Genomic DNA, 24428 nt, shown 5'->3' with positions numbered 1-24428 from the left:
CTTCTTCACGACAAAAACACGGGTCGATATCCAGGAAGCTAAGATCGGCTCCAAATCTTCGAAATTCGATACTCAATTCTTCAAAATGCCTCCGCAATCCGATAACAAACGTCAGGCCGCTCGCGAAGTTATTGACATTCTTCACGAGATCTCAACTCTCCTTGTACGTAGATCATATCTCCATTCTTCAGAAAGGCTTTCGAGATTATTGGCGAATCCTATGTTGTTCTTGCCGCCAGTTTGCTCATTCATGAATGCTCAGAATACGAACCTGGATCGGACAGAGCTCTCTCTTTGCGTGTCATTGATCGAGAACGGAGTCAATCCTGATGCTCTCGCGGTATGTTTACTTTAGAAGCTCGCAGTCCAATCCTGCCATCAGGACCAACACACTAACGTCTTTTCGGAATGGTAGATTGTCATCAAGGACTTGAGGAGGGAAGCTGAGATTACCTCGGGAGCTCCTCCGAATCAGTCGCCAGAGTGATTGGTCTTGTTTTTGCTAATGGTGTTTGTTTTACCTGTTTCTGCGACTCTAGAGATACCCGTACTCATGATTCAATGACACATTTGAATATGCTATGTTACTGCTCGTATAATGTCACAAATTCGGTGCTAAAAAGTCAACGAACTAGTTCGGGCTATGGGCCGCTGGTAAACCGTCTCTGGTATCATAAACATCACCTAAGGCATACATAACAAGGGAGATTGCGAAGGGCTAAGACGAGATTGAATGGGCTCATGGCTTATATGGAAGTGGAATAAACAGTCGAGCAATGATGAGCATGAGTCCTTACGACGACTTCGGAGCACTCTCTGCTTTATCACCGTCTTTCGATGCTGGCCCGGATGCCCCAGCTGCGGCTTCCGTCGTCGCTTTCTGTGCGGTGGTGGTCACATCCTTAGCCTTGGTATCTTTCTCGTCATCACTATCGCCCAAGCTAAATGGATCGTTCTCGCCAATCGGCGATGGCTCAACTGTCGACAGGGGCTGCCATTTACTGGGCTTTCCTCGTGCGGGAGAGCGCTTTGCGGGTTCGGAGGCGTCACGGATGTTGCCAATTTCTGTAGGTGGGCCCTCCTGGAATGATACCTTCCGTCGGTCTGGCGAAGGCGAAGAATTATTATTATACAACGCGGAGTTTGCAAGTGGTCGTGGCGGACGTGAGGGTGGTGCTGTGGCTAATTGTTAGTCGAGCCGTGTGATGTCAAAGGGGGGTGTGGGAGAGCTAGCAACCTTCTGAGTCCCTCAGCTCGAGAGCAGAAAAGTCATCGCTCAAGACTTGCGGGTCGGCATCATATCGCTCGCGATCCCCGCTGCGACGACCTAGGTCGCCACTTCTCCGCGACCGACCATAGCTGTCGTCGCTATAGCCATGCGGAGCTTGATTGCTGTTGTCTTCTTCCTCCTCGCCGTCGATTCTCTTCTTCAAGTTTGCGACCCATGAGCTGACCTTGGTCTGCGTATCCAGGAATCCTTTGCGAATATTCTCACGAATCACGGGAAGATCGTCTAAAGCCATGTTAGCCCAACAAAGCAGCGCTTAAGAGATATCGTAGTGATTACCATCGAAGAAGTTGTATTCTCTCTCTTCAGCTTCATCAGCGGGTCCCCTCTGCCGGCGATACATCTCGCTGTCCCCGCGAGGTGGCTGTGCACGACGGTTGTAGTGTTCGGCAAGTTGACGAGCATAAAGCTCATCGGCTTCCAGCTGTCTCTGTGCCGCAGATGGGCGGGGCGGCTTCGGGGGCGCGTAGTCGTCCTGTGAGGCTGCATTGGGGTCCGTCATGCCTGAAAGCCCATTAGTCCATGTCAACAAATTCTTGATCAATCATGCGAACCGAGAAGCGCATGGAAAGCTCGCTCCACATCATAGTTGCTCGCCATCAAGACGGCCTTGACAACAGATGTCTCCACCGAAGGGAACGCTTCTTTCAGGGTGGCCTCCGCTTGTTGTTGGGGAGACACAGGACGTGGTGGCTTTGGCGGGGCTGCCTCCGTGGTGCTCTGGTGTGCCGAAGCTGGGGCGGAAGTGACGCCGGTCTCTTGGGGCTCATCGTCGAAATCTAATGGGCGCGCAGTGGTCGGCGACTCAGGGCTTGATCCGTTGTTTAGTCCAGCCGTTGGCTTGGGAGTCTGGTCACGGTGAGCAGCGCGATCAGAGATAATATGGGGGGGAAGGGGTGGAAGCATACGCTCTTCTCTGCTTCTGACATGGTGGTGGCTCTCGAAATTCAGGTGCGATCAAGCTTAGAATAGTTGACAAAAGCCTAGCTCACTGTCATATATATATGCAAAGCCAGGAATCTTGCGGCAAAAATGAGCCAGCAGGCAGAAAGCAATCAGAATGTCTGGGACTGAATGCGATTGGAGGCTGATAGACCTCCCATGTATCAGCCACACTCTGGCCCCTCGGGACGCAGTGACGTTTGGCGCACGTGACTCTGCCATAATAGGCATAGCTTCAAGTGCGGGCATAACAGCGCTAGGCCTACAATAAATAACCATTGGGGGCTTCACCATTCCTCGAGGTTACTAATGCCGAGGGCAGAGACTGTCTGTATTGGCTCAAGATGATATATTTGGGAGCTCCCATAGACTGAACCCTTCCTGCTGTTGGTACATTCGACCCAAGAGCAAAGTCAAAACATGGCCTCGGAGCTAGATGTCGGGACGAGTTTTATACCGTCTTTATACAAACCGCCTTCTTTACTTCCCATCTCAAGGCACAAAGAGAGCTTGCTATACCTCGTGGAGAACTATTCGGTGACCATTGTTGTGGGACAGACTGGAAGCGGAAAAACAACACAACTACCTCAATACCTTGATCAGGCAGGATGGTTTGCAGAAGGGAAAATAATTGCGGTGACGCAGGTAAGTCCACTACACGAGATGTCCATATCGTTTCTTTCTTTTAGATATTGATTCGTCGCCTAGCCTCGTCGAGTGGCAGCTACAACGGTAGCAGCCCGTGTAGCAGAAGAGATGCGCTGCAAATTGGGCGAAGACGTAGGCTACTCGATTCGGTTCGAAGACCAGACGTCTGCTTCCACGAGAATCAAGTTCCTAACCGATGGAATGCTGCTTAGAGAGGCCCTTGTAGACCCTCTCCTATCACGTTATTCTGTGATCATGGTCGATGAAGCTCATGAGAGATCATTGAGCACTGATGTGCTCTTGGGCATTCTCAAAAAGATACTAAAGAGACGCCCTGAGCTGCGGATCGTGGTTAGCAGTGCAACCCTGCAAGCGGAAGACTTCCTGCGGTTCTTTGCCGGCGACGAATTCCAGCAGGACCCGGACAGTGAAATTGGTGGGAAAGTCGGAAGAATCATTAGTCTCGAAGGTCGAATGTACCCTGTCGATACTCTGTTTCTTGAATCTCCAGCAGAAGACTATGTGGAGCGGAGTGTGAAAACGGTGTTCGACATACACCTACAAGAGGGCGAAGGTGACATCCTAGTCTTTCTGACCGGTCGAGACGAAATTGAGACCGCAATTCAGTTGATTACCGAGCGTGCTGCAACCCTCCATCCAAAGGCCCAGTCTCTACTGCCACTCCCGCTCTACTCTGGTCTCACGACCGACCAGCAGATGTACGTCTTTGAACCGGCGCCGGAAAACACACGCAAAGTGGTCGTCTCCACGAATATTGCCGAAGCTTCCGTCACGATTAACGGGATTGTCTACGTTATAGACTGTGGATTCGCGAAACTCAGGGCGTATAACCCCAACACTGGTATTGAAACACTAACAGCGGTACCTATCTCAAAGGCCGCGGCTGTGCAGCGCGCTGGTCGAGCTGGAAGAACAAAGCCCGGGAAATGCTTCAGACTCTATACACAAAACGCATTCGAGAAATTACCAGATGACACCATACCGGAGATCCAACGATCCAATCTCGCCCCTGTGATAATGCAACTGAAGGCTTTGGGGATAGACAACATTGTCCGGTTCGACTTCTTGACTTCGCCCCCTGCAGACCTTGTAATTCGAGCGTTTGAGCTCTTATACTCATTGGGGGCCGTTGACGATTACGCCAAGCTTACGAAACCCTTGGGTATGCGCATGGCGGAACTTGCTGTTGACCCCATGATGGCAAAGGTCCTTCTTTCAGCACAGTCCTTTGGCTGCTTGAGCGAAGTATTGACTATCGCTGCTATGGTTAGTCTTCGAGGCGCAGTATGGGTTCAGCATGATGGGCATAAAAGATCATCTGAGGATACTCGCCGGAAGTTTGCCGTCGAAGAAGGCGATCATCTAACTTATCTCAACGTCTACCAAGCATTCGTCACGAAGGGGAAGAAAGACTCCAAATGGTGTCGAGACAACCTCCTAAACTTTCGATCTCTGCAGCGAGCTGTTAGCATTAGGTCCCAGCTCAAACGATATCTTGAACGCTTCGGGATCCGGGTTGACGAAAGTCTTCCGTCTCAATATAAGCAAACAGATCTCGCACGGCCTGCCGAACAGATACAGCGATGCCTCACGACGGGTTATTTCGCCCATGCCGCGAGAATGCAGCCAGATGGCACGTTCAAAACAGTCAGTGGAGGCATGACCCTTAACGCTCACCCGAGCTCCCTTATGTTTGTGAGTAATGTTCTCCTCTTTTCGGTATCATATGAGCCTCTCTGCTAACATGCTGCTAGAACCGCAAAGCGGACTGGGTCATCTTCCATGAAATTATGCAGACAGGCGAGAAGACCTTCATCAGAGATATAACCAAGATCGAAAAGGCGTTTCTTCTCCAGTATGCCCCGAAGTACTACCAGGCTCAGTGATACGGTGCATTTGCAAACAGTATGAACTGGAATGAAAGGATTCCACTTCTACAGCACCCTGCAATTTGTGCGAGTGTTTGTTTCATGAACATCATTACATTACATTTACATTCTCTCAGCGAAGGGAATGATCGCGCGGGTGCAGCCTGCGCTTGTGAACTCCTTTATCATCAAAATCGGCCTTACTGGCCCGGCATGATGTGATTACCAACACCGCCCACACCAGGAATGGCAACATGGTCACCAGGATTAGCTGCCGCCTCGTACAAAAAGCTGACGGGCTCCCTATTCAACGCCATGAATTGTCCTTTGAGCCCAATGTACCCGACCTTCGTCACCTCTGCCTCACCATCGCTCCAGTTGTCCTCGAAGAACAAAGTGATCGATGTCGTGGCGTTCCAGTGTGCGCGGTTCAGGGGCAGCTCAAATACATCGGTTCCCGGGATTGGTTGTGGAACTTCGATTGCCTGGGTTGGCTTGAGCTCGGATGCGGTTGAGAAGTCTAGGTCGTCGCGGTTCTTGAATAGCTTAACGGTCTTGGGTGCGGATGGTGTAGGAGCAGTGTAAAATAAAATGGAGTGAACGTTGACTTGGCCCGTGAATCTGTAGTACCCATAAGGAGCTATTAGTGGAACTGCAATTTCCTCTTATGCCTTCGGGGAGCAGCGGCATTGTGCATTGGATGCGATATCAGTTTCGCGATATCGAATTTGAATGAGGGGCACCGCGGGGTAAATTAAGGCACAATGATAAACAAACACCCCAGTCGCAATAGAACATGGAACGTGGAACTTACGGGATATACATCAAAAGCTGTTCGTCCGCATCTGATTCAAGTTCCGGCTCGTCATTCTGTCTCTCAGCCCATGTTTTCTTGACAATAGCAGCTCCGGACTGGGGCGTTGCCTCTGCACCACATTCTCGTCAGAGCGAATGTAAACACTAAACAGCGAAACGTGGGTTTTGATCGCATACCATTCAATGTGATGATCGAGTCGAATGCGATCTGAGAATACAGGACTTTCTGCAAGGCCGGCGTAGTGTCATTCGAGTGATCGTGTCCGTCGCCGCCTTCGCCGTGACAGTGGCCATGGCCGTGATTGTGAGAATGGTGGTGGGACATGTTCTCTGTGTAGAACTCTGCTTTATTCGATGATTTTTCAGCGTCACGAGGAACTTGAGTGTTGAATCAACTGGTAGGGACCTCCGGGGCGGAAGTTCGATGGGGTTTCGAAGCTTTTCCTCCGTGAGGGGATGTCATCATCAGTCGCATCCTGAGGTTTTAGAGTAACAATGCTTGTATGAATCTACGTTAACAGGCCCTTTTTGTGATTATACGCTGCGTGATATTGCATGATTGCGTCTTTCTCGCTGTATAACCTGACTCGAATCATCATCGCCTCGAGTTTATAACACTATAGGCTCAAGATATATATTCATATAGGTCGGGGTGCTGAGCACCGTTCGTCGAGTTTCGTCACATACAGCTTGTATAATGAGGATACCATGAAAGGTTGAGATCTAAAACTAAATATACTGGCAAATTGATCCCACTCAACTCCAAAATGATGCTTGATCGCAAGATACCATCGACTGGACGCTCCGCTCAACCCGGCAACTTAAGCAGGTATCGCGGTTTGCTCTCTTGCCCTGGCTTTCGCCCTCGCTTTCTGTTTCTCCAGCTCCTCCTCCGGAGCTCCCGTTTCTGGTTGCGCCGCCGGTACATCGGGCAGATTAATTGGGCCCTGCACTTCGCGACGTAGTGCCTCGAGCTCATCCTCGACTTCGTCCTCATCCTGGTTGGACAGGTGCCCAGCGAGCATGCTACTGATTTCCTACACGCACAGAGTCAGCCACATCCAAGACATACAAGATATTTGCATGTCGTTTCTTACCTCCTGGTAAGCCCTGGCCTCTTCCGTCTCACCCATCAGCTTCTTTACCCTTTCTATACCTCCCATTTCCTTATGAATCGTCTGAAGCACCTGCGTTCCCTGCTGCAAACCGAACATGACATCTTTCTGTACAAGCGCAAATTCAACTTGGCTGGTAAGTTGTTCTAGCTGCGCTAATTGTGCATCGGTTTTTGCTAGGAGCGACTCTTGGTACTTCTTGCGACGTAGGGCAAGGAGAGCACGCTTTCGATCATCGCGGCCGAGACATTCCTTCGCGATCGCGGTCTCGCGGTCGGTGAGAACTGTAATTCGTTTTTGATACTGATGTAGTTTGTCGCGCTGATTTTTCATATCAAGAATGGCTCTGTTGACGGCGGTTGAGGTTAGTAGTTGGAGCCGACGATGGCCGATGCGAGTGAGGACTGATTTGGAAGGTGATGTTGCTTTGGCTTGGGGGCTTCATTCTCGAGTATGCAGCATGATATAGGTAGCTCACCGATCTTGAGAAGATACCTTATGGGAGCTGTTCGTGTTCCCCATTGTCACCGCATGTTGTCGCCTTTGAACTTGTCTCCAACGCGAGCTTGCGATGAGCACGAGGCACAGGCCGATAAGATAGCGGGCAGCAACCTACATTGGGGTCGGTATCGCTTGGTATATCTTACACCAAGTGTGTATCCTTCCGCCAAGAAGTCCCATAACAGCCGCTATGGCCCGGCGAAATACGAATACAGAAAATATCTCGGCCAATCTATCCTCCGATCTCTAAAATTATAGAAATTCACAAATGTCAACGATCATTGACCCAGAGCCTGTAACCATAAACCGCTCTTCTTGCTAGAGATGCGTCGCGGAGGGAGACCGAGTCTGAGGCAGGGCCTCGATAAAGAGGTAGGACACTCAAACAAGCCGTATGGCGACCAGTTGTCTAATACATTCTCAACATACAGGTCTACCAAGTCGTCCGCAAGATTATAGATGACCAGACAGAGAATGATCAGTTTCGCCTATCGGTGACGACGATATACGATTCGATTAAGCGGTCAAACTCGAGTTTGAACCGGAAACCTAAAAGAATCCTCGAAGATAGCATCGAACGGGTGGTGGAAGTCCTCAAAGCCGACGTATTAGGGGAAGACGAGAACGACTCGATAGATGGTGATTTCGCTGGCTTGGAGGAACAACCGGTTCCAGTATGAGGCTCTATTAGAGGCGCGCTTTCAGTACCTCCAATACTGACTACTCCAGGAATCAAATAGTATGAATAAAAGCCTTGTTGGCGCATGGAACACCGCAAAGACACCAAAACCAGAGCCGACGACGACCGAAAATGGCACCCCTGCCCCAACGACGACAAAGAAGCGGCACCGTGAGGGCGAATCGCACTCGTCCAAGCGTCGCAAGGCAGAAAGCGCCGTTGACCGATCTCCCCCGACCCACGTTAGTTTTGCGGATTTGGGTGGACTGGATGATGTTGTCCAGCAGCTTGGAGATCTTGTCATTCTTCCCATGACCCGTCCGCAAGTATATCTAGCATCGAACGTACAGCCGCCGCGTGGTGTGCTGCTCCATGGCCCTCCGGGGTGCGGAAAGACCATGATAGCCAACGCCTTCGCTGCAGAGCTCGGGGTGCCGTTCATATCGATTTCCGCGCCGTCTATCGTTTCAGGAATGTCAGGAGAGTCCGAGAAAGCCCTTCGAGAACACTTTGAAGAGGCTAGGAGGTTAGCGCCGTGCCTCATTTTCATTGATGAGATCGACGCCATTACGCCGAAACGAGAAAGTGCGCAAAGAGAAATGGAGAAAAGAATTGTTGCCCAGCTCCTCACATGTATGGACGACTTGGCGCTTGAAAAGACAGACGGGAAACCCGTCATCGTGTTGGCGGCTACCAATCGACCTGACAGTCTGGATGCGGCTTTGCGGCGAGGAGGCAGATTCGACAAGGAGATCAACATGACTGTCCCTTCTGAACCTGTCCGAGAGCAGATTCTTCGCGCACTTACACGCAAAATGCGTCTCGTGGACGACCTCGACTTCAAGACCCTAGCAAAGAGGACACCCGGCTTTGTAGGCGCTGATCTGAACGATCTAGTTGCTACTGCCGGTTCCACAGCAATTAAAAGATACCTTGATATACTGAAATCCAATAGCGGCGAAGAAATGGAGATCGAGGGGACAGACGACCTCAGCCCCAAGGTCAAGGAACTCCGTCGGCTCATCACCCACGCAAAAGAAAACCCCATCGGCAGCGAAGCAGAAGTTGTCCTCGTATCAAATGCTGATTTCTTCGTTGCTCTTCCCAAAATCCAGCCGTCGTCCAAGCGCGAGGGCTTCGCAACTATTCCCGACACAACCTGGGCAGACATTGGCGCCCTTAGCGGAATCCGCGACGAGCTCGCCACCGCAATCGTGGACCCGATCACGAATCCCGAACTCTACGCCAGCGTCGGCATCACAGCCCCGACGGGAGTCTTACTCTGGGGTCCTCCAGGATGCGGTAAGACGCTCCTCGCAAAGGCCGTGGCCAACGAGTCCCGAGCGAACTTCATCAGTGTCAAGGGCCCTGAACTCCTCAACAAATATGTTGGTGAATCCGAGCGCGCCGTCCGGCAGGTCTTCGTTCGCGCTCGCTCCTCTGTTCCCTGCGTTATCTTCTTTGATGAACTCGATGCGCTTGTTCCCCGCCGAGATGATACGCTCTCCGAAGCCTCTGCCCGCGTCGTCAACACCCTTCTAACTGAGCTTGACGGTCTAGGCAGTAGCCGTCAGGGCATCTACGTAATTGCGGCCACGAACAGGCCGGATATTATCGACCCTGCGATGCTCCGACCCGGCCGTTTAGAGACCCTTCTCTTCGTAAATCTACCATCGCCGCTAGAGCGCGCCGAGATCCTGCACACGCTCGTCCGCAAGCTGCCTATTGAATTCAGCGAAGACCTTAGGGGTCTGGCTGAGGAATGTGAAGGATTTAGTGGTGCTGATCTCACCAGTCTGCTGAGGCGTGCTGGGTACAATGCTATTAAGCGGAGAGATACGATAAGATTTGAGGACTTTGTTGCTGCCAAGTCGTTTATTCGGCCCAGTGTGACGGATTTGAAGAAGTATGAGAAGTTGAGGAGGGATTGGAGTGGAGGAGTTGTTTGATGGCCTCCTTATTGTGATGTTAGAAGTTGACTCGGCCTACGACATAGACTTGGGCGTGCTTCATGATGTATATAATTTGAATGCGTTGGACCAGTATCGTATACCCTTGTCATCGTTTCGGGATATCCTGGGGCGGGTTGAAAATTTGAGACAGTTACTTTTAGGTATGCTGGGGATATCTGCTGTGGATATCAAACAAATAAAGTGGTTTTATTTACACCTAAACGCCTTTCTGCAGACAAGGCACGCAGGGAATCAACATAAATATGCAACAAGTCAACATTACATCCACAAGCGACACGTTCCGTCTGCACCCGCGCTAACACACCATGCCTCCCGAGGGTGCCAATCAATATCGAGAACACCCAGCTCGCCTGTGATCTTGTGGCCCTTAAGAACCTTCAGCGGAACAATGGTGGCGTTGCTAAGCATGTCACCGGTAACATTACCGTGGAAGATCTGGAGCGAGCCGTCGTCACTAGCGTCCGCAAAGAGAGGATAGCGGCCGCCAGGGTGAAACTTGACGGCCCGGATAGCCTTACGGTGGTAGCGGAGGGTCTTGTAGGGTCGTTGAGAGAGCTCGAGATCGTGCCAGAGAAGGCGGCGGTCGTAGGAACCGACAATGAGGTTGTCACCGCCTGCGGCGGTGGATGATGTGGGGTGGATGTCAAAGGAGGAAATCCAGCGGGCACCGGGCTGGACGATTTTGACAAGGAGTTGGCGCGAAAGATCGTAGGCGCGAATTGTGCGCTGGTTGGCAACGAAGAGGATGGGTTTCGATGGGTGGAAGTGGGCCGTCTGCGGGGGGCCGCCGCCCTTAATGCGTCGTCGGAAGGGGTACTGCGTGAGGTGCTTGGACAGGGTGTGAATGGAGATAGCCACTGAGGCAGGCGTCGAGGCGCCGGAGCACACGGTGACAAAGTAGTCTCCGCGACGGTGCCATGAAATCGTTTTGGCGATGTAGCGAAGGGGGATGACAGCACATACGCCAGCGTCCGAAAGTTGTGCGGAGGGTCGTATCCATTGCGGAGGAGTGCTGCTCTTCTTCTCCTCATCCGCAGGCTTGGGTGTGGGTTTCGAAGCGGCGTATCCCCAGCCAGCGTCGAGAATTTCCAGACTGGCCTTTTCGATTTCTGGGTCAGCAATCGGAGGGATTGCGAGGAAGATGTCGTCGCCTGCAGCCGCGGCGAGGATAACAGTGTCCTTGCCCGGTCGCCAGCGGACAACATTCACCGGCTCGTCTTCACCCAGCTTGACGCTCCACAGTTGACGACCGGTAATCAATTCCCAGACCCGAACAGTCCCATCATCTCCACCAGTGGCAAGCCAGATACCCGTAGGGTCGACAGCAAGACTGCGGACACGGCCTTTGTGTCCTCTGAAGACAGCAGCGCAGGCAGTTGGGAACGGTTTCAGCTCCTCGGGGCTAGGGAGCTTTGGGAGTAAGCTCTCGGGGTCGATGTTCAATTTGCTCCTCCGAACTCGAGGTGCCAAATAGAGGTCCAGACATCTCTCAAACTTTTCTTTAACGAAATTCTCGAAACCTGGTACCTTGCGAAGAGAGCCAAAGTCGTTAGGAAGGAAGTCCCGCTCTCTGTCTTCAGGGTCTGCCCCTTCCCACGCCTTGCGCTCTTTCTTGTCGGGCAGGTATTCCTGCGGGGGGTGGTAACTCTCCTCATACCCCGGGGGTGGAAGTTTCGGAGCCGGGACGTGCATCGGATGGTCAGGTCGCTCGGCCTCATCAGCCCACAGATCATAATTGACAATGTCCTTGTCTTCTTCGTCTTCCTCCGTTGGCGGCTTGAACGGCAAGATGCGGCCATCTCTGATAGCCTTCACGATTTTCATCACGCGCTTGGCTTCGTGCTTGGAGGGTACAAATCGACGCTTCGGTTCGGGTGCAGCACTGATGGGCATGATTTCTTTCTCAGTCGTAAACCACTCGGTCAGGGGCTCGTATGGGTTGTATCCTTCCTCGGGAATCTCGTTCATCTGCACCTTCTTCAACAATTCGAGTTCATCTTGGCTCAACTCTAACGGCTTCCCGGTCGATGGGTCAGTAAGACCAGTCCAACCCTTGGGAATCTCTATGCTGTCCAGTAGCGCGTCAAGAGCCTCTCCCTTTGCAGGGCGAAGAATCTTCTTGCCGTTAATGTCATAACCAATATGGGGGTATTGGTCGTAGAAAGTCAACGGGATGTTGCCGATGGTGTTTGCGTCCTCGTCCACATCAGAGTAGTCCGAATTATCGTCGGGATTGATTTCATCATAAATATAACGGTCATTGCCATTCGCATCCTTTTCAATGCGATAATTTGATCGTTCTTCCTCGCTCGAGCTTCCATTGTCTTCGGTAAGCCCGTCCAGGTTTACCTTGGCTAACCTCTTTTCTGGCACGCCTTCGTCTTCTCCATCTGACGGGATTTCATCACTGTCGAGCTCTTCCTCCTCATATTCTTCCTCAGAATTGCTGAAGTCGTCAATCAATTCGATTTCTGATTCACTGGCGTCCTCATCGCTCGAAAGGTCGTGCGCGTTGTCTGAGAGGGCGCCGTCCAGATCTTTGGAAGTCAATTCATCGCCGGAAAAGACACCTGCTTCCTCCTCCACATCACGCGTAACCGCCTTGCGCTTTTTGGAAGCTTTCATGGCAGGCATTATGGGCGGATCGGTGCTCTAACCTAGTGCTTTCAATCCAATCTGCGGACCTTTTTTTCTCTCGAAAAAAAATAATAATGTCGGGCATGAACCGACCGCCCACGTGCTATGCCCTATCCACCGCCTCCTTGTTCTGGAATTTTATGGGGGCCATTTGCAAGTCAAGGTGCTGACATATCACCGCAACGCCCCCTCTGGCCCTTCCCCCCCTTTTGATAAGAAAATACTTTGCCGTATGTAGTGCTGCATGGTTGCCAGTGCATTTCGAGCTCAGGATGCAGTACGACGCCTACCAGTGGGGTCAAACATACCCCGCCTCAACTGGCGATTCGATCGTCCAAGATATCTCTACCGCCGCCTCTCAACCAGTAAAGCGACATGCGGCTTGTGACGAGTGCCGTGAGTGATGCATTCTCAACAGCACATTTAATCTAGAAACGCTGCTAATACGGTACCCACAAAAGGGAAGCGAAAGCTCAAGTGCTCGGGTGAACTTTCAGGATGCAGTCGTTGCATCAGACAATCTCTAAGCTGCCACTACTCGGTACAGAAACAGATGGGACGGCCACCCAAGAAACGACTGCGAGAAGAAGACGAAGACCTGTCTTTCTTGAATCTCGCCAACAGTGATCTTTGGTCCAACCCCGACGCAACTCATATCCCCCCATCGGATTTGCGAGCAGCAATATCGGAAGTCTCAGAGAAACCTCAATTGTTCTCTTCAACACATCCAGCGCCCTACAGTTTTCCTTATCGACTATCGACTGACGAAGACCACCGGCATACCTGGCAGCTGGCGCCCAGTGAGAGTTCAGTTCCTGCAACGACGTCTCCCTGGCCAGATTTTTCCAGCGTCTCCGCAGCAGCCCCCAAGCCGTTCACAATGCCGCCAGGACTCACCCCTCCTATAATGCCGTCACACCCAGATTTATCGCCTGACCAAGATTGTACCTGCCTTTCATACCTCTACCTCTGCCTCAGCCATCTTTCTTCCCTCAAGCCCTTCCCTATCTCCCAGCACACGATCTGTTCCCTTTATATATCCGCTAGAACTGCTCAATCCGTCATTCGCTGCCAGTCATGTCCGACCAAATTTGACACAGGTCTACAGAACGTCATGTTCACGGGCACTCTTCTCAACGTCATTGCTGACTCATGGCTACGCGTTTCCAAAGCCGACCCATGTGAGCTAGGGAATCAAGTCGCTCCCCCAGCATACGCGGCGGCGATGAACAGATCCCCCGATCAGAGAGCTGCTTGGACAGACTATCTTCGGCAACTGGTACGATTCAGCGTTATACGTGGGCCAATGGACTTGGCCGCTCAAACTACGTGTGCCCAGCAAGCGCCAAGCGTGCTTGATCTGGTCGAAGAGATGGAGGCCCGCCAGCGCCGATGGCATGAAACTCCTGATTCTCATCCATTGCCAGAATCGCAGCGTCTTCATCCCGTGTCTGACCAGGACTGCCTCAACCGTGACGAACAAGATTTACTGTGTGTTCGAGTGGCAAAGAGTGCGCGAAATGTCATTGCCAAATTCGAGTTCCAGTCGGATGAGCACCCGGAGAGTGTACCCTCTCTGAGCCCCGACAGTAGCGTCTCATCATGATATGACGATGTATATGATTGTTTCTTTGGGCGTTGGTGGTCTTTTTACGGACTTTTTATGAATAAACCAAGCGTTTCATGTGAATAAGCGATTGTGTCTAGATAATACTTGACCAAATTCTATATACTTACTGCCTTCAGAGCATGAAGGACTTGCTGCCGTTACCACTTATTCAGTTAAGGAAACTTAAAGTACAATTTTAGACATTCAAGACTCCGGAAGTTGTACGAAACTGTCAACGCAATATTTCGTTTCCATCCTCTATTCTTCTATTTTCAAATTGCTTGAATAACTGCCTCAAAAGCCCGCCCATTCGCCAAGTATTTCTCCCAAATTAGATACAATTACGATCGCCACAAAGAAGCGAAGCATGGTATTATTCTCATATAAAGCGCCAGGGGATTAGATGGATGAAAACACGACTGGGACGCCAATCACTCCTCATCGTCCTCATCCTCGTCCGATATCACATAGCGTTGTTTCTTCCTAGCCGGAGGACTCCCTGGAGCTGCAGCCGGAGAGACACGCTTTTCTTTGGGTCTGGGAGGCGGGATGTCGTCTCCTTCGGCGTCCATGTCGTCGTCTTCCAGGACGTCTTCCTCCTCGTCATCCAGAACCTCAGGCTCTTCGTCACTGTTAACTAGGAAACCGTCGTCTTCATCGTATTCATCTTCCTTTGTCCGCCCACGACGGTCATAATCTTCCTCGTCATCGGTGTAGATTTCGCCCCTGCGGTTGGGGCGGCGCGGCTTCTTCGCACGAGGCCTTGTGGCGAGTAGGCCATCATCATCTTCCAATCCGCCAACAGTGAGTCCAGCACCGCCGGTGCGGTGGGACATGCCGAACTTGCGGCCACGATCCAATTCCCTGTCTGCGAGTTGTTCGCGGCGACGTGCGGCCTTGAGTTTCTCGCGCTCTGCGAGCTCTGCCTGTCGCTTGGCAAGCTCGGGGTCCTCCTTGACTTCGATAACAGGCGCTGACCCATCCACCGTCTTTTTGGTCCCGCGGGTAGCTGCAGCTAGAGATTCCTGAAGTCGTTGGACTGCATCGTCTGTCTCCACGGTCGTGGGGTATACAGTGAGTCCATGAGTCAAGTGAGAAGTCAATCTGAACACGCCTGAGGTCTCGGATGCTGCTCCAAGATAAACGTGGGAGTCCAATTTAGTGTCGTAGTCGCCCGATTTGTCGAGAGGAGCAAGAGGCTTTGTTGAGATTCTGTACTGTTCTTTGGGCGCGGAGGCCAACTGAAGTGTCATAGATCCATCCTCCCAGCGGATTATGCGTGCATTAGACTGAAGAAGGCTCTCTTTATTCGGGTCATAGCGCCAACAGAGAGATGTGGCAGCAGTGGAGTATGGGGGCGCAACGTAGGTTTCGGGATTAAACTCCTCTGTCTCTATCGAAAGGAAATTGGGGACTGGCATTGTGTATACCTGCAAGAAAGCATTTAGCACTGACGGCCCATAAATGACCACAGAACACGGGCACGGAGACAAACCTCGCCGTTTGATGTCTTAGGTTCCGGGGCCCGAGCCAAGCTCAGGTCCATTATATTCACTGTTTCTTGAAAATCTCCTTCTCTTCCATCCTCATAATCCATGCGATCACCGACCCGGTCGTACCGATCCTCATCGTCAGCTGAATCATGTTCTCGGTCGTCAAGTGATCGTTTGGGTTGGCTATAAATGTATCAGCGCACCCTTCCCCGAAATACCGTAGAGTGAGAGGAGAGCTAACTCTGCGTCTTGATCAAATCCAGCCTCCGATCCGTCTGATCCAAATAAATCTGCATCGTCATCGTTGAGACCATTCATATTATCATTTCCAGCATCCGAGGCAGCCACGGGGCTTCCGGGCGCGCTTTCAGCACCGCTCAGAGCTTGACCGGCGCCGCTCCGAGCAGGACGCCGAACGACGTCTTCTTCGTCGGACGAGGACATGTCGGAGACCAGCTCAGTTCGGTAATGGGTATAGTGAGAATTGAATAGTGGGTTCAGTGAAGTGAATTGTAGTTTAATTGTCCCGAGTCGCTCAATTTGCCACTGTTTCGCAGAACCTCGAATACCGGTAACTAACCAGTGAGACCAAAGGACAAAGGTGAATCTGAACGCACGAACCACATGCGCGCTGTGCAGCCTGAGGCGTCGATGGCAGGAACATAGGATGTTCCGTTCCGGACCCAGAGGAGCTTAGCGGCGGCAGCTCCCCAGGGCCAGACCCAACGATGATTGGGAGTTTGGAACAAGAGCCAGGACAGCCAGAGACCCCAGCCAAGACCCGCTGCTATCTCCGTCCTCAGTCAACTTCCTCCTTGTTCTCTTTTAGACAGGTCTCTCAAAGCTGCCAAATTATCCAGACCGGCCTCAGCAACCATGGCAACTTTCTTTCAGAGCGTGTAAGTGCTTACTCGCCCTGAACCAATGCAACTACCTCGCCGCCTCACATTCTCTCCCCTTTAATGCGTACCCAAAATGCCTGCAAAGCATATTCCATTGCTGCTTCCCCTCCCCCTATAAAGCATAATGAATAGAGCCCCTAACTCCAGCCTCAATTGTCGCGCTATTTGCTTAATAGTGCTGCTTTCGGGCTGTTCTTTGTCTTTGCTTACTTCTCCTTTGCACTTCCCCTTTTCGCTTTGCTTTTGTTTCTGTCCCCCTCACCCCCGGGGCGCACCAGTTGACTTTGAAACTCCGAATACTAATCCCATCGATCTTCCACAGCCGCCAAGGTTTTGGCAGAGGCGGCAACAACAAGAACAACAACAACGCCAACAAGATGAATAACGGAAGCCCTGGCCAGTCTCCCGCTCCTCAAGGCCCTCCAGGCCATGTGCCGAATTCCCCGTCTCTCGCGTCGAACCACTCTGCCGTGGAGACCACCGCCGTCTACGACCCGGACGCTCCCAAGTACTTCTTCCAGGAGAAATACGCCCCTCTCAATGTCAAGGGTAACTTCTTGACGCTGTGTGCCTGCCCAAAGAACGTGGAACTAGGGGAATGGCTGGCCCACCAGAGTAAGTGTTTCAGGATCCTTACCTCGAGGGCTCGTACTGACGTCTCGTCTTCTCGCACGCAGTCGTTGAACAATACCGCCTACTTCACGGCATGCTTCAAGTCATTCAAGAAGTGAACACTCACACCGGCCTTTCTATCTGCAACGAAACCACCTGCCCAACCATGTCTGCTGGCCGGTAAGTTCCATCAGACAATATAGCACTCTACCTGCGGCTTGCTAACCATCATCTAGTCTGACCTACACTTGGCTCGTGGACTCCCAGGCTGCTAAGATCTCTGCTCCCAAGTTCATTAATCGCGTTGAGAAGTGGATTGTCAGCAAGATCCACGATCCAGTGATGTTTCCCACGGAGAAAGTGACTGGTGTCCCCGAAACGTTTGCATTCAATGAGGCTACGGGTGCTCCCTCAAATGCCGCCGCCATCGCCAGTGGTGAAGATTGGATTGGAAAGTCGAGCGGTTTCCCAAGAACTTTCTACAAAGACTGCCAGGGCATTATGAAGCAGATGTTCCGATGCTACGCGCACCTGTACCATGCACACTGGCTGAACCCTTTCTGGCACATCAACAAGCATGACATCCTCAATATGTGCTTTGTTCATTTTGTTACCGTCGCGAAGTATTACAAGCTTGTGTCTGACAAGGAGATGGAGCCGATGCAGCCTCTGATTGACCTCTTCATCAAGCAGCAGCGCATTCCTCCTGAGGCACTCTCTGGTGGTCACTGGGGCCAGCAGAGCTCTAGCTAAGCGGGGGACAATCTCTCTTTCTCCTGATGATGACCATGTTTCTGACCTGGCGTTGGAAATTGATTTCTTGTGTTTCACAATCATTCCCGTCCCTACTTTCGGTTGCTGCCATCGCCAAATATGCGATGGTTGATAAATGATGCGACACGGTTGAGACTTCGAGCATTTAGCACGCAGAGCGAATCTTCGGTTCTTGCATATCACACATATTTTTACTCTCAGATGACACCCCATGAACATTGTCATTTCATCTAGACCAATACAGAAGAACTTCGATGGATACTGCTCTTCTTTGTATGGCGCCGCATAGCCCTTGTCTCATCAAGATGGGTCACTCAATCGGACGGGGGAAACCCAATCTTGCATTCACACGTAAGCTGGACATGCGCAGTAAAGTGCGGTGGGGCAGTCGTACAGGTTGTATAGGCAATTAGGCATGCGCGAGACAAACAATATGACAGTTTTCTGATATCTCATCATCCAGGCCTCCTGTAGAACTAGACGCCCGTGCGGGTTCAACCCTTGTTATGTCCTGTATGTTTTCCGAGTGAAAATGCCATATAAGAGAATCATAATCGAGTAGGCAGTCAGACAAGCCGAAATCAAAGATACACTCCATCGTTTCCATCCTCCTGACCATTTGGCCTCTCCGCGGAGGGCGCGTCCGTGCTCGAAGCCGTCCCATTCACAGCAGCAGGCGCCGCTGAACCTGAGCCAGCAGGCTGCTCTGGTTCTTGCTCTTGTCCCTGTGCCTGTGCATGGGTTCCTTCCGTCCCAGCCCCGGCGCCTGGCTCCGCGTCTAGGTCAATCCACGTCGAACCCCTCCCCTCAACTTCCGCCTTACACAGCCGAATCCGCTCATCCATAGACTTCTTAACCTCTTCATTTTCTGCGATATACTCCTGTAGTTCTTGTTTGTCTGCTTCGCTCTCGCAAGATTCTGCGATGAAAGCTCGGAGTTCTTGGTTGGAGCGTTGGAGGTGTGCGATGGAGTTTTGGAGCTCGGCGACTTTTACGTACAGGACTGGGAGGGTGAGCTCTTTGATTGCTTCGGCAAAGGCGGCGGGCGTTATTGGGAGGGTTTCGGAGGACATTTTTCCTGCGGTCTTCGATATACGAGGGTTTTTATTGTAGAGTTGAAAGCGCGTGTATTTGGAGTGAAATGAGGGGAAGTATTAGTGTTTGGCGGGGAAGAGATTGGATATATATCTTCGAGCAGCTGACGCCGGATTTGAAACCCATGCAATGCCGACGAACTCTAGTAGCAAACAAAACATAAAACAGTAAATCTTGACATAGAAAGACTACTTTGAGTACGATGTCTGCACACAGCTAATAACGTACTGAGTGAGTCAAGCACATATCGTATTATGCGCTCGGAACAATTCTTGGCAGCGGAGAAGAGATTCGGAGAAGTCACGGCCATTCCGCTACCCATGATTTGAAAGGTTCAACAAATCACGCAACTTTCAGCTCAGCTTTCTCTGGCTTTGCCATATGAGTCGCAGGAGATGAGCAATGTCCTCTGCGTAGCATGGCGCACTCCATGCTTAGGGCTTCGACCCGCAAACTTGCACCTGCCAAACCCAGTTGCGCCATTCCGCTCACCTGGTGGACAAATTTCGCCGACATGGTATCTTGATAACGCCGCGCGACGGCTGCTAAGCTCCGCGAAGCCATTTTCCGCGGTGTTTTCATCGGTTACTAGCGCAAGACCACAGTCCCTGCCCTATTCTAGTCGAAACCCTTCACGATGCTTCCAGACGAGCTCCGCTGCTCGGGCATCAGGCAAGCCAACGCCCACGCCCACGCCGGTAGAGAAAGGAGTTCAGCTTCGGGACAAGCCATTCTCCAAAGCAGAAATCGACCAGATTTTTGGTGCTCGCACGAAGTTGTCTCCTGCAGTGGGTAACCGAATCCTCGCTATCCTTCAAGCCAGACGCCTTGCTGGCACACTCGACCTCGACCTCCCCGCCGACATCAAACGTGCCGTGCGCCCTGCAACGTTCGATTCAGGTCTCGACTACCTCCGAAGAAAATATCCAATGGATGAGGATGCCGCTATCATGGCTCGGATCGAACGCGAGGACCGTGCAGAAGAGGAGAGACTGGCTCGGCAGGCGGAGGAACTGGGCTTGTACAAACCTCAAAGTGGATCATATGGTGCTGAACTTGGCGAGAAGAATGACCCATCGGGACGGAGTGTTCTTAAGCAAATCCGAGAGCGGAATGAGAAGATACTCCTCGCGGAGGCGGACAAGAAACGGAAGGCATGGCTGGAGGGCGAGGAAGAGCATCGTGAGAAGATAAAACAGCAGTTGGCAAAGAGCACGGCGCTTCAGAAGTTGGACGATACGTCTGCTGCTTTGGAGAGTATGCTACTCCCTTGTGTCTGTTTTTGGGATATACTGACAAGCGAACTAGTCCAAGGAAGGGCAGACCCCAGCCAAAGGCCGCTTCTTGCATGGATACAAAAGCACCACCTCCAGGCGACAGACACCGTAACGGATTTTTCCAAGATTACAACGGTAAGGACCACTCACTTGCGGTGCGACACACCTTGCTAACTAATGAAACAGAGCAGCCGCCTGACCCCCGCGATCATCTTCACCCTCCTTACTCTTGGACTATGCTATGGTTTCGCAGTGACATATCATCCGCCAGCAAGGGCAGACCGCATGTGGCCAGATATACCTCCAGCAGCAGTCACAGTCGCAGCATTGATTGGCATGAACGCTGGCGTTTTCGTTCTCTGGCATTTCCCGCCAGCGTGGAAATACCTCAATCGCTATTTTCTCAGCGTCGCTGTCAATCCGCATGTATTCAGCTTGATTGGGAACGTCTTTAGCCATCAAAAATTCTGGCATTTAGCGACGAATATGTTTGTTCTTTGGTGTTTCGGGACCAGGCGTGAGTGTCATCATCTCTACTGTATGCAAGTGCTAACCACAACCAGTCCACGATGACATCGGCCGAGGCAACTTCCTCGCCCTATACCTCGCCTCCGGCGTCTTAGGCTCATTCGCCTCCTTGACATGGCATGTTACCAGAAATGCCCTCTCTGTAAATTCCCTCGGAGCCAGTGGCGCAATTGCCGGTGTACTCGCTGCGTGCGCCCTAATAAACCCAGAGTAAGGAGCTACCACCCTTGTCCTCATTCCCTTCCTTTATCATAGGCGCCAAGCAAGAAGAAAATATGAATCGGACTGACAAATCCAGCGAAAAATGGACCGTCTCTTTCCTCCCATACGAATGGCAGCAAGCCCTCGCGACCCCAGCATGGAAGCTTCTTACCGGCTACATTGCCCTTGAAGCCTTCGGTATCCTGATGCGCAAGCGCTCGCGGGTCGTGCCGAATCTTGATTACCACGCGCATTTCGGTGGTTATGCCATGGGAGCAACCTTTGCGCTGTGGTACAGGGAGAGGGTAAGGAGGGAGAAAGAGAGGAATTGGGGGTGGTTGGATAGGGTTATCTCCAAGTAGGTTTGGGCTGCCCGCCCGGGAGCGCAACAGGACTTGATCCCGTCTATCTTCTGGTTGTGTCTTATTAGATCTTATTATTTTATGTTGAATACCCACCCATCTTTCCAACCTAATTTCGACTTTATCCAACTAATGAACCCTGCCCAGTGGACCAGGTACAGACAGGAAAGACAGCTGCATATATCCATGCACGTGTAGACAAAGTGCCGCTTGCTGCACCGAAATTTTCCTTAGCAGGGACAATGGCCATTTGTGTTGATGTTTGATTCTACATGTCATGGGTAAGGTACCAATGAACTCCATGTGAGTTTCGCACTTTGATTGACAAGGTCTTCTTGTTGAGGCAATGTTCCTCGTCAGGACTGGGATCTGGTACTTGCTCAGGAAGACTCATTGTTCGAATAAGGCATCACCAGACAAGAGGTAATGAGGGTGTTCCTGGGTTTCAATGGCGGAGAGGAAAAGATGAAGAGAAGAATTTGGTATTATGTGTTGCAAACAGTGTTCAGTCGTTGATTGATGACTTGCAGGTTGTTAGAGTGTGGAGTGAGACATTATGAGGCCTCTGTAAAGAATTCTTTCTTTGTTCTTTCCATTGTTCTTTTTTCTTCTTGTTCTTGTTCCCAGTGTTTGTGGTGTTCGTCTTTAGGTGGGCATACTAGGTACAGGCTTGTGCAGAGAGGCTACCTGAAGAGTGTGCACAAAGACACGCGAGCTCAGAGTATATGCGCATGTTTTGAGCTCCCACACAGACCATCTCTCAGCAAGAAAATGTCTTGCTCTTTTTTTCTTCCTGATTGCATAAATGTCTTGACACCCCTTCTTCGTCATTACCTTTGACCACTTGCAGCTGCTTGGGTTTCCTCCTTGTTCCTGTCAGTATTTCTTTCACCTCCGCTCTACACCTTAATATCTCATCTGGGAATTGCTGGATTCTGTTCTGGAAAAAATCACACGATGCCGTACACGATGGCTCGTGAAGCCGCTGCTGCGAGAGCAGAAGCTCTCACCCCCGTCTTCAAGATGAAGAAAACTAGAGACGAACTCAGGCTAGCACGAAGGCTTCTGGAAGAGAACGCGTTGGCATTGCAGGAGGGGGAAGAGGATAATTTGACCAATGAGGGTACACTGCAGTACGATCATGGGATGATGAAGGACATACACGATGTGACCGGACCGAGAGTACTGGATGAAGCTGAAAATGCTGAGCACGAGCCAAACGAAGAGACGTCGACGTTAACTCCAGACTCTTCAATTCTCGAAGATGACGACTATGAACAGGCAGAGGACAAGAAAAAGGATCAACGACGTCCCGAGCCACCTGCCTATATCGTCAGTCACCCATGGAACATAGTCGACTATCATCTGTATCTCTGCTCCGCTGAAAGCGGCCAGACCCCGGAGGCTAGGCGTGACGGCATGTTTTTGTTCGACGGTGCTGATTGTCGCCCTCTACCTTACGACGAGTTTGCACAAGATCGAGCATTGACATCTCAATGCTTTCCTGGTGACCAGCCTCAGCTGTTGTTCGGTATCCTGCCGGTGGCGGACCGCCACTTCGCGGATCAAACCCCTTCCTTTGGTGGTCGACACTATGTGTTGGGCTTTGACTATGACTGCAAGACCCTGTACGCCCGGCTCTTCGACTGGTTTCCCCATGATCTCAGCGACATTTGGTGTGTTTGGGACAACAGCAGCAACGTGTACACCGTCACCGTTCCTGATCTCATCCATATTATGGATACAAACTTTGCAAAGGGAGAGATGCATGTTGGAATGGGTATCCTCAGTTCAAGCGAGTATTGTCTGGCCCTGGAGTCTGATGACGATCCTGGTCTCGAGATAATCATTGCCACCCTATGGTGTCAATGGCTGCTGGACTTTAGCGAGGTTCTCTTTCAGCAGAATACCGGATCCCTCCCCGATTTCCAAGCGAGACTCAGCTGCTACGTCGAACAAGGACGCTTGATCCTGCAGAGAGCCTCTTATAGAGCGTGGTTCGCCGTGCGGGACGGATACTCAAAGGAGCAGTACAAGAGCAAAGCGGCAGTCAACCAGTATACCAACGACCTTTATACTTTTGAGAAATCAGAGCGAGACGGCAGCCTGAAGGGGCAGTCTTGGGCGGCACCTAGCTTGGAAACTTGCAACCAGATTCGGTACAACGAGCGCATGCAGAGGAAGAAGCGCGTGGAACAGCGACTGGAGGATTTGTTCGTCGTGCCTGAGGCTGGGACCTCGCAGAGCCAAGAGACTGTGCTTCAGAATATCCTGGCGAAAAGTCAGCAAACTGCTTGGGATCTCAGTGCAATGGCGCCAGCGGAGATCCCTAGGAGTCCTTCGCCTAGGTTTCCAGAAGGTACCCCGGCGCTCTCGAAACGATGCTTTAGCCCTGTATCTCCTGGAATTGTCACCCCTGCTACAGAGCCATGCGACGAGTTTGGGGACTCTAAATACCAGCACATTTCCCTTCCCATGCTTTTGGAACGGGCCCTACAACTGGTGCAGGCCCACCCTGAACTAGACACATTTGCGAACCGAAGTCAAGTTGGCGACTTGTTGGAGGATATGAGCATTGGTGTTGAACAAGCCGCCTTGAGAGATAATGATAATCATTGGAAAAGGGACAGCCCAGTCTCTCAGTTTCTATCGAGTCCTGTACTTGGCTAGCTGAGACCTGCATGTCCTTTCCTGGCATTCGAGACATTCTGGCGTTGGAGAGCAACCATTTTGTACGAGTTAATTTTCGATTTGATTCACATAAACCTGGAGGTTGCTACCTGGAGAAAAGGCTTGGCCGAGCAGGAATTCCTAGTGGATCACTGTTTGAGTTTGGATTGTGTGATTATTGGCAAGCAAGGCAGGGGGCATGGAGCGGTTCTCTGTACTCTGCAATAATGGACTCAAATATGGATGATAATCACCGCTACCAAGGTTCGCGTAGCTCGCAATCAATGCCTGAAGAGTAATCGATCACAGCTGCATTTTACTGCCCTATCGCATCCAGATATGCTAGATGCCGTCATGGGCCACCGTTAGTCTGCTGGGTCGCGCTGCCTGGCATCTGCCCAGCCACAGGCCCTACGG

General features: G+C 51.5%; 13 protein-coding genes across 13 annotated transcripts; 7 read left to right on the top strand and 6 right to left on the bottom strand.

The window, feature by feature from the left end:
- Positions 1 to 18: 18 nt before the first annotated feature.
- On the top strand, positions 19 to 548 carry BDV17DRAFT_259775 (mitotic-spindle organizing protein 1). Its single transcript, XM_073757472.1, has 3 exons — positions 19 to 163; positions 263 to 340; positions 416 to 548. Exons 1-3 carry the CDS (start codon positions 86 to 88, stop codon positions 485 to 487), a joined length of 228 nt encoding a protein of 75 aa, XP_073616907.1. The 5' UTR covers positions 19 to 85; the 3' UTR covers positions 488 to 548.
- Position 549: 1 nt separating this feature from the next.
- BDV17DRAFT_259774 (uncharacterized protein) lies at positions 550 to 2374 on the bottom strand. The gene is made up of 5 exons (XM_073757471.1): positions 2197 to 2374; positions 1843 to 2137; positions 1568 to 1792; positions 1238 to 1513; positions 550 to 1176 (listed from the first exon to the last, which is right to left on the bottom strand). The coding sequence occupies exons 1-5, from the start codon at positions 2215 to 2217 to the stop codon at positions 794 to 796; spliced, it is 1200 nt and encodes a 399-aa protein (XP_073616906.1). The 5' UTR covers positions 2218 to 2374; the 3' UTR covers positions 550 to 793.
- Positions 2375 to 2528: 154 nt separating this feature from the next.
- On the top strand, positions 2529 to 4785 carry BDV17DRAFT_297827 (putative ATP dependent RNA helicase; the record flags this gene model as incomplete). The annotated part of the gene is made up of 3 exons (XM_073763568.1): positions 2529 to 2875; positions 2939 to 4594; positions 4654 to 4785. The coding sequence occupies exons 1-3, from the start codon at positions 2651 to 2653 to the stop codon at positions 4783 to 4785; spliced, it is 2013 nt and encodes a 670-aa protein (XP_073616905.1). The 5' UTR covers positions 2529 to 2650.
- A 19-nt stretch (positions 4786 to 4804) lies between these two features.
- BDV17DRAFT_47970 (PITH domain-containing protein) lies at positions 4805 to 5967 on the bottom strand. Its single transcript, XM_073764601.1, has 3 exons — positions 5761 to 5967; positions 5582 to 5693; positions 4805 to 5388 (listed from the first exon to the last, which is right to left on the bottom strand). Exons 1-3 carry the CDS (start codon positions 5906 to 5908, stop codon positions 4968 to 4970), a joined length of 681 nt encoding a protein of 226 aa, XP_073616904.1. The 5' UTR covers positions 5909 to 5967; the 3' UTR covers positions 4805 to 4967.
- Positions 5968 to 6165: 198 nt separating this feature from the next.
- BDV17DRAFT_259766 (ESCRT-III subunit protein VPS20) lies at positions 6166 to 7274 on the bottom strand. Its single transcript, XM_073757470.1, has 3 exons — positions 7177 to 7274; positions 6681 to 7044; positions 6166 to 6620 (listed from the first exon to the last, which is right to left on the bottom strand). Exons 1-3 carry the CDS (start codon positions 7218 to 7220, stop codon positions 6405 to 6407), a joined length of 624 nt encoding a protein of 207 aa, XP_073616903.1. The 5' UTR covers positions 7221 to 7274; the 3' UTR covers positions 6166 to 6404.
- Positions 7275 to 7523: 249 nt separating this feature from the next.
- On the top strand, positions 7524 to 9827 carry BDV17DRAFT_290054 (putative AAA family ATPase/60S ribosome export protein Rix7; the record flags this gene model as incomplete). The annotated part of the gene is made up of 3 exons (XM_073761810.1): positions 7524 to 7571; positions 7631 to 7873; positions 7929 to 9827. The coding sequence occupies 3 exons, from the start codon at positions 7524 to 7526 to the stop codon at positions 9825 to 9827; spliced, it is 2190 nt and encodes a 729-aa protein (XP_073616902.1).
- A 204-nt stretch (positions 9828 to 10031) lies between these two features.
- On the bottom strand, positions 10032 to 12513 carry erb1 (ribosome biogenesis protein ERB1). The gene has a single exon (XM_073764600.1). It carries the CDS (start codon positions 12483 to 12485, stop codon positions 10110 to 10112), a length of 2376 nt encoding a protein of 791 aa, XP_073616901.1. The 5' UTR covers positions 12486 to 12513; the 3' UTR covers positions 10032 to 10109.
- A 152-nt stretch (positions 12514 to 12665) lies between these two features.
- BDV17DRAFT_259763 (Zn(II)2Cys6 transcription factor rglT) lies at positions 12666 to 14258 on the top strand. The gene is made up of 2 exons (XM_073757469.1): positions 12666 to 12884; positions 12950 to 14258. The coding sequence occupies exons 1-2, from the start codon at positions 12761 to 12763 to the stop codon at positions 14092 to 14094; spliced, it is 1269 nt and encodes a 422-aa protein (XP_073616900.1). The 5' UTR covers positions 12666 to 12760; the 3' UTR covers positions 14095 to 14258.
- On the bottom strand, positions 14255 to 16155 carry BDV17DRAFT_259761 (Paf1-complex subunit LEO1). Its single transcript, XM_073757468.1, has 3 exons — positions 15832 to 16155; positions 15593 to 15773; positions 14255 to 15527 (listed from the first exon to the last, which is right to left on the bottom strand). Exons 1-3 carry the CDS (start codon positions 16032 to 16034, stop codon positions 14529 to 14531), a joined length of 1383 nt encoding a protein of 460 aa, XP_073616899.1. The 5' UTR covers positions 16035 to 16155; the 3' UTR covers positions 14255 to 14528.
- Positions 16156 to 16690: 535 nt separating this feature from the next.
- BDV17DRAFT_47940 (Mob1/phocein family protein) lies at positions 16691 to 17995 on the top strand. Its single transcript, XM_073764599.1, has 3 exons — positions 16691 to 17107; positions 17170 to 17284; positions 17341 to 17995. The coding sequence occupies exons 1-3, from the start codon at positions 16870 to 16872 to the stop codon at positions 17855 to 17857; spliced, it is 870 nt and encodes a 289-aa protein (XP_073616898.1). The 5' UTR covers positions 16691 to 16869; the 3' UTR covers positions 17858 to 17995.
- Positions 17996 to 18197: 202 nt separating this feature from the next.
- BDV17DRAFT_47929 (uncharacterized protein) lies at positions 18198 to 19132 on the bottom strand. The gene is made up of 2 exons (XM_073764598.1): positions 18273 to 19132; positions 18198 to 18216 (listed from the first exon to the last, which is right to left on the bottom strand). Exon 1 carries the CDS (start codon positions 18949 to 18951, stop codon positions 18460 to 18462), a length of 492 nt encoding a protein of 163 aa, XP_073616897.1. The 5' UTR covers positions 18952 to 19132; the 3' UTR covers positions 18198 to 18216; positions 18273 to 18459.
- A 126-nt stretch (positions 19133 to 19258) lies between these two features.
- On the top strand, positions 19259 to 21432 carry BDV17DRAFT_259750 (rhomboid protease PCP1). The gene is made up of 5 exons (XM_073757467.1): positions 19259 to 20230; positions 20282 to 20385; positions 20437 to 20767; positions 20814 to 20988; positions 21077 to 21432. The coding sequence occupies exons 1-5, from the start codon at positions 19369 to 19371 to the stop codon at positions 21339 to 21341; spliced, it is 1737 nt and encodes a 578-aa protein (XP_073616896.1). The 5' UTR covers positions 19259 to 19368; the 3' UTR covers positions 21342 to 21432.
- A 470-nt stretch (positions 21433 to 21902) lies between these two features.
- On the top strand, positions 21903 to 24320 carry BDV17DRAFT_259739 (uncharacterized protein). Its single transcript, XM_073757466.1, has one exon. It carries the CDS (start codon positions 22299 to 22301, stop codon positions 24009 to 24011), a length of 1713 nt encoding a protein of 570 aa, XP_073616895.1. The 5' UTR covers positions 21903 to 22298; the 3' UTR covers positions 24012 to 24320.
- The last annotated feature ends 108 nt before the right edge of the window (positions 24321 to 24428 follow it).

This window comes from Aspergillus undulatus (assembly GCF_047715775.1).
Source record: "Aspergillus undulatus strain CBS 261.88 unplaced genomic scaffold BDV17scaffold_16, whole genome shotgun sequence".
NCBI lineage: Eukaryota > Fungi > Ascomycota > Eurotiomycetes > Eurotiales > Aspergillaceae > Aspergillus > Aspergillus undulatus.
This window is presented reverse-complemented; position numbering and strand designations above follow the sequence as displayed.

What these genes read in the sequence shown, in the direction of transcription:
- BDV17DRAFT_259763 (XM_073757469.1), top strand. Translation starts at nt 12,761, where the DNA reads ATGCAGTACGACGCCTACCAGTGGGGTCAAACATACCCCGCCTCAACT. An exon ending in TGCGGCTTGTGACGAGTGCC is followed by an intron (nt 12,885 to 12,949) that starts GTGAGTGATGCA and finishes TACCCACAAAAG; the next exon opens with GGAAGCGAAAGCTCAAGTGC.
- BDV17DRAFT_47940 (XM_073764599.1), top strand. Translation starts at nt 16,870, where the DNA reads ATGAATAACGGAAGCCCTGGCCAGTCTCCCGCTCCTCAAGGCCCTCCA. An exon ending in GGAATGGCTGGCCCACCAGA is followed by an intron (nt 17,108 to 17,169) that starts GTAAGTGTTTCA and finishes TCTCGCACGCAG; the next exon opens with TCGTTGAACAATACCGCCTA. An exon ending in CCAACCATGTCTGCTGGCCG is followed by an intron (nt 17,285 to 17,340) that starts GTAAGTTCCATC and finishes ACCATCATCTAG; the next exon opens with TCTGACCTACACTTGGCTCG.
- BDV17DRAFT_47929 (XM_073764598.1), bottom strand. Translation starts at nt 18,951, where the DNA reads ATGTCCTCCGAAACCCTCCCAATAACGCCCGCCGCCTTTGCCGAAGCA.
- BDV17DRAFT_259761 (XM_073757468.1), bottom strand. Translation starts at nt 16,034, where the DNA reads ATGTCCTCGTCCGACGAAGAAGACGTCGTTCGGCGTCCTGCTCGGAGC. An exon ending in GGATTTGATCAAGACGCAGA is followed by an intron (nt 15,774 to 15,831) that starts GTTAGCTCTCCT and finishes ATACATTTATAG; the next exon opens with CCAACCCAAACGATCACTTG. An exon ending in CTAAGACATCAAACGGCGAG is followed by an intron (nt 15,528 to 15,592) that starts GTTTGTCTCCGT and finishes GCTTTCTTGCAG; the next exon opens with GTATACACAATGCCAGTCCC.
- BDV17DRAFT_259766 (XM_073757470.1), bottom strand. Translation starts at nt 7,220, where the DNA reads ATGGGGAACACGAACAGCTCCCATAAGGTATCTTCTCAAGATCG. An exon ending in AAGGTATCTTCTCAAGATCG is followed by an intron (nt 7,045 to 7,176) that starts GTGAGCTACCTA and finishes CGCCGTCAACAG; the next exon opens with AGCCATTCTTGATATGAAAA. An exon ending in AGGCCAGGGCTTACCAGGAG is followed by an intron (nt 6,621 to 6,680) that starts GTAAGAAACGAC and finishes CTGTGCGTGTAG; the next exon opens with GAAATCAGTAGCATGCTCGC.
- BDV17DRAFT_259775 (XM_073757472.1), top strand. Translation starts at nt 86, where the DNA reads ATGCCTCCGCAATCCGATAACAAACGTCAGGCCGCTCGCGAAGTTATT. An exon ending in ACGAGATCTCAACTCTCCTT is followed by an intron (nt 164 to 262) that starts GTACGTAGATCA and finishes ATGAATGCTCAG; the next exon opens with AATACGAACCTGGATCGGAC. An exon ending in TCAATCCTGATGCTCTCGCG is followed by an intron (nt 341 to 415) that starts GTATGTTTACTT and finishes TCGGAATGGTAG; the next exon opens with ATTGTCATCAAGGACTTGAG.
- erb1 (XM_073764600.1), bottom strand. Translation starts at nt 12,485, where the DNA reads ATGCCTGCCATGAAAGCTTCCAAAAAGCGCAAGGCGGTTACGCGTGAT.
- BDV17DRAFT_259750 (XM_073757467.1), top strand. Translation starts at nt 19,369, where the DNA reads ATGAGCAATGTCCTCTGCGTAGCATGGCGCACTCCATGCTTAGGGCTT. An exon ending in TACGTCTGCTGCTTTGGAGA is followed by an intron (nt 20,231 to 20,281) that starts GTATGCTACTCC and finishes CAAGCGAACTAG; the next exon opens with TCCAAGGAAGGGCAGACCCC. An exon ending in ATTTTTCCAAGATTACAACG is followed by an intron (nt 20,386 to 20,436) that starts GTAAGGACCACT and finishes CTAATGAAACAG; the next exon opens with AGCAGCCGCCTGACCCCCGC.
- BDV17DRAFT_47970 (XM_073764601.1), bottom strand. Translation starts at nt 5,908, where the DNA reads ATGTCCCACCACCATTCTCACAATCACGGCCATGGCCACTGTCACGGC. An exon ending in CTCGATCATCACATTGAATG is followed by an intron (nt 5,694 to 5,760) that starts GTATGCGATCAA and finishes AATGTGGTGCAG; the next exon opens with AGGCAACGCCCCAGTCCGGA. An exon ending in CAGCTTTTGATGTATATCCC is followed by an intron (nt 5,389 to 5,581) that starts GTAAGTTCCACG and finishes TGGGTACTACAG; the next exon opens with ATTCACGGGCCAAGTCAACG.
- BDV17DRAFT_259739 (XM_073757466.1), top strand. Translation starts at nt 22,299, where the DNA reads ATGCCGTACACGATGGCTCGTGAAGCCGCTGCTGCGAGAGCAGAAGCT.
- BDV17DRAFT_259774 (XM_073757471.1), bottom strand. Translation starts at nt 2,217, where the DNA reads ATGTCAGAAGCAGAGAAGAGC. An exon ending in AGAATACAACTTCTTCGATG is followed by an intron (nt 1,514 to 1,567) that starts GTAATCACTACG and finishes ACATGGCTTTAG; the next exon opens with ACGATCTTCCCGTGATTCGT. An exon ending in CGAGCTGAGGGACTCAGAAG is followed by an intron (nt 1,177 to 1,237) that starts GTTGCTAGCTCT and finishes AATTAGCCACAG; the next exon opens with CACCACCCTCACGTCCGCCA.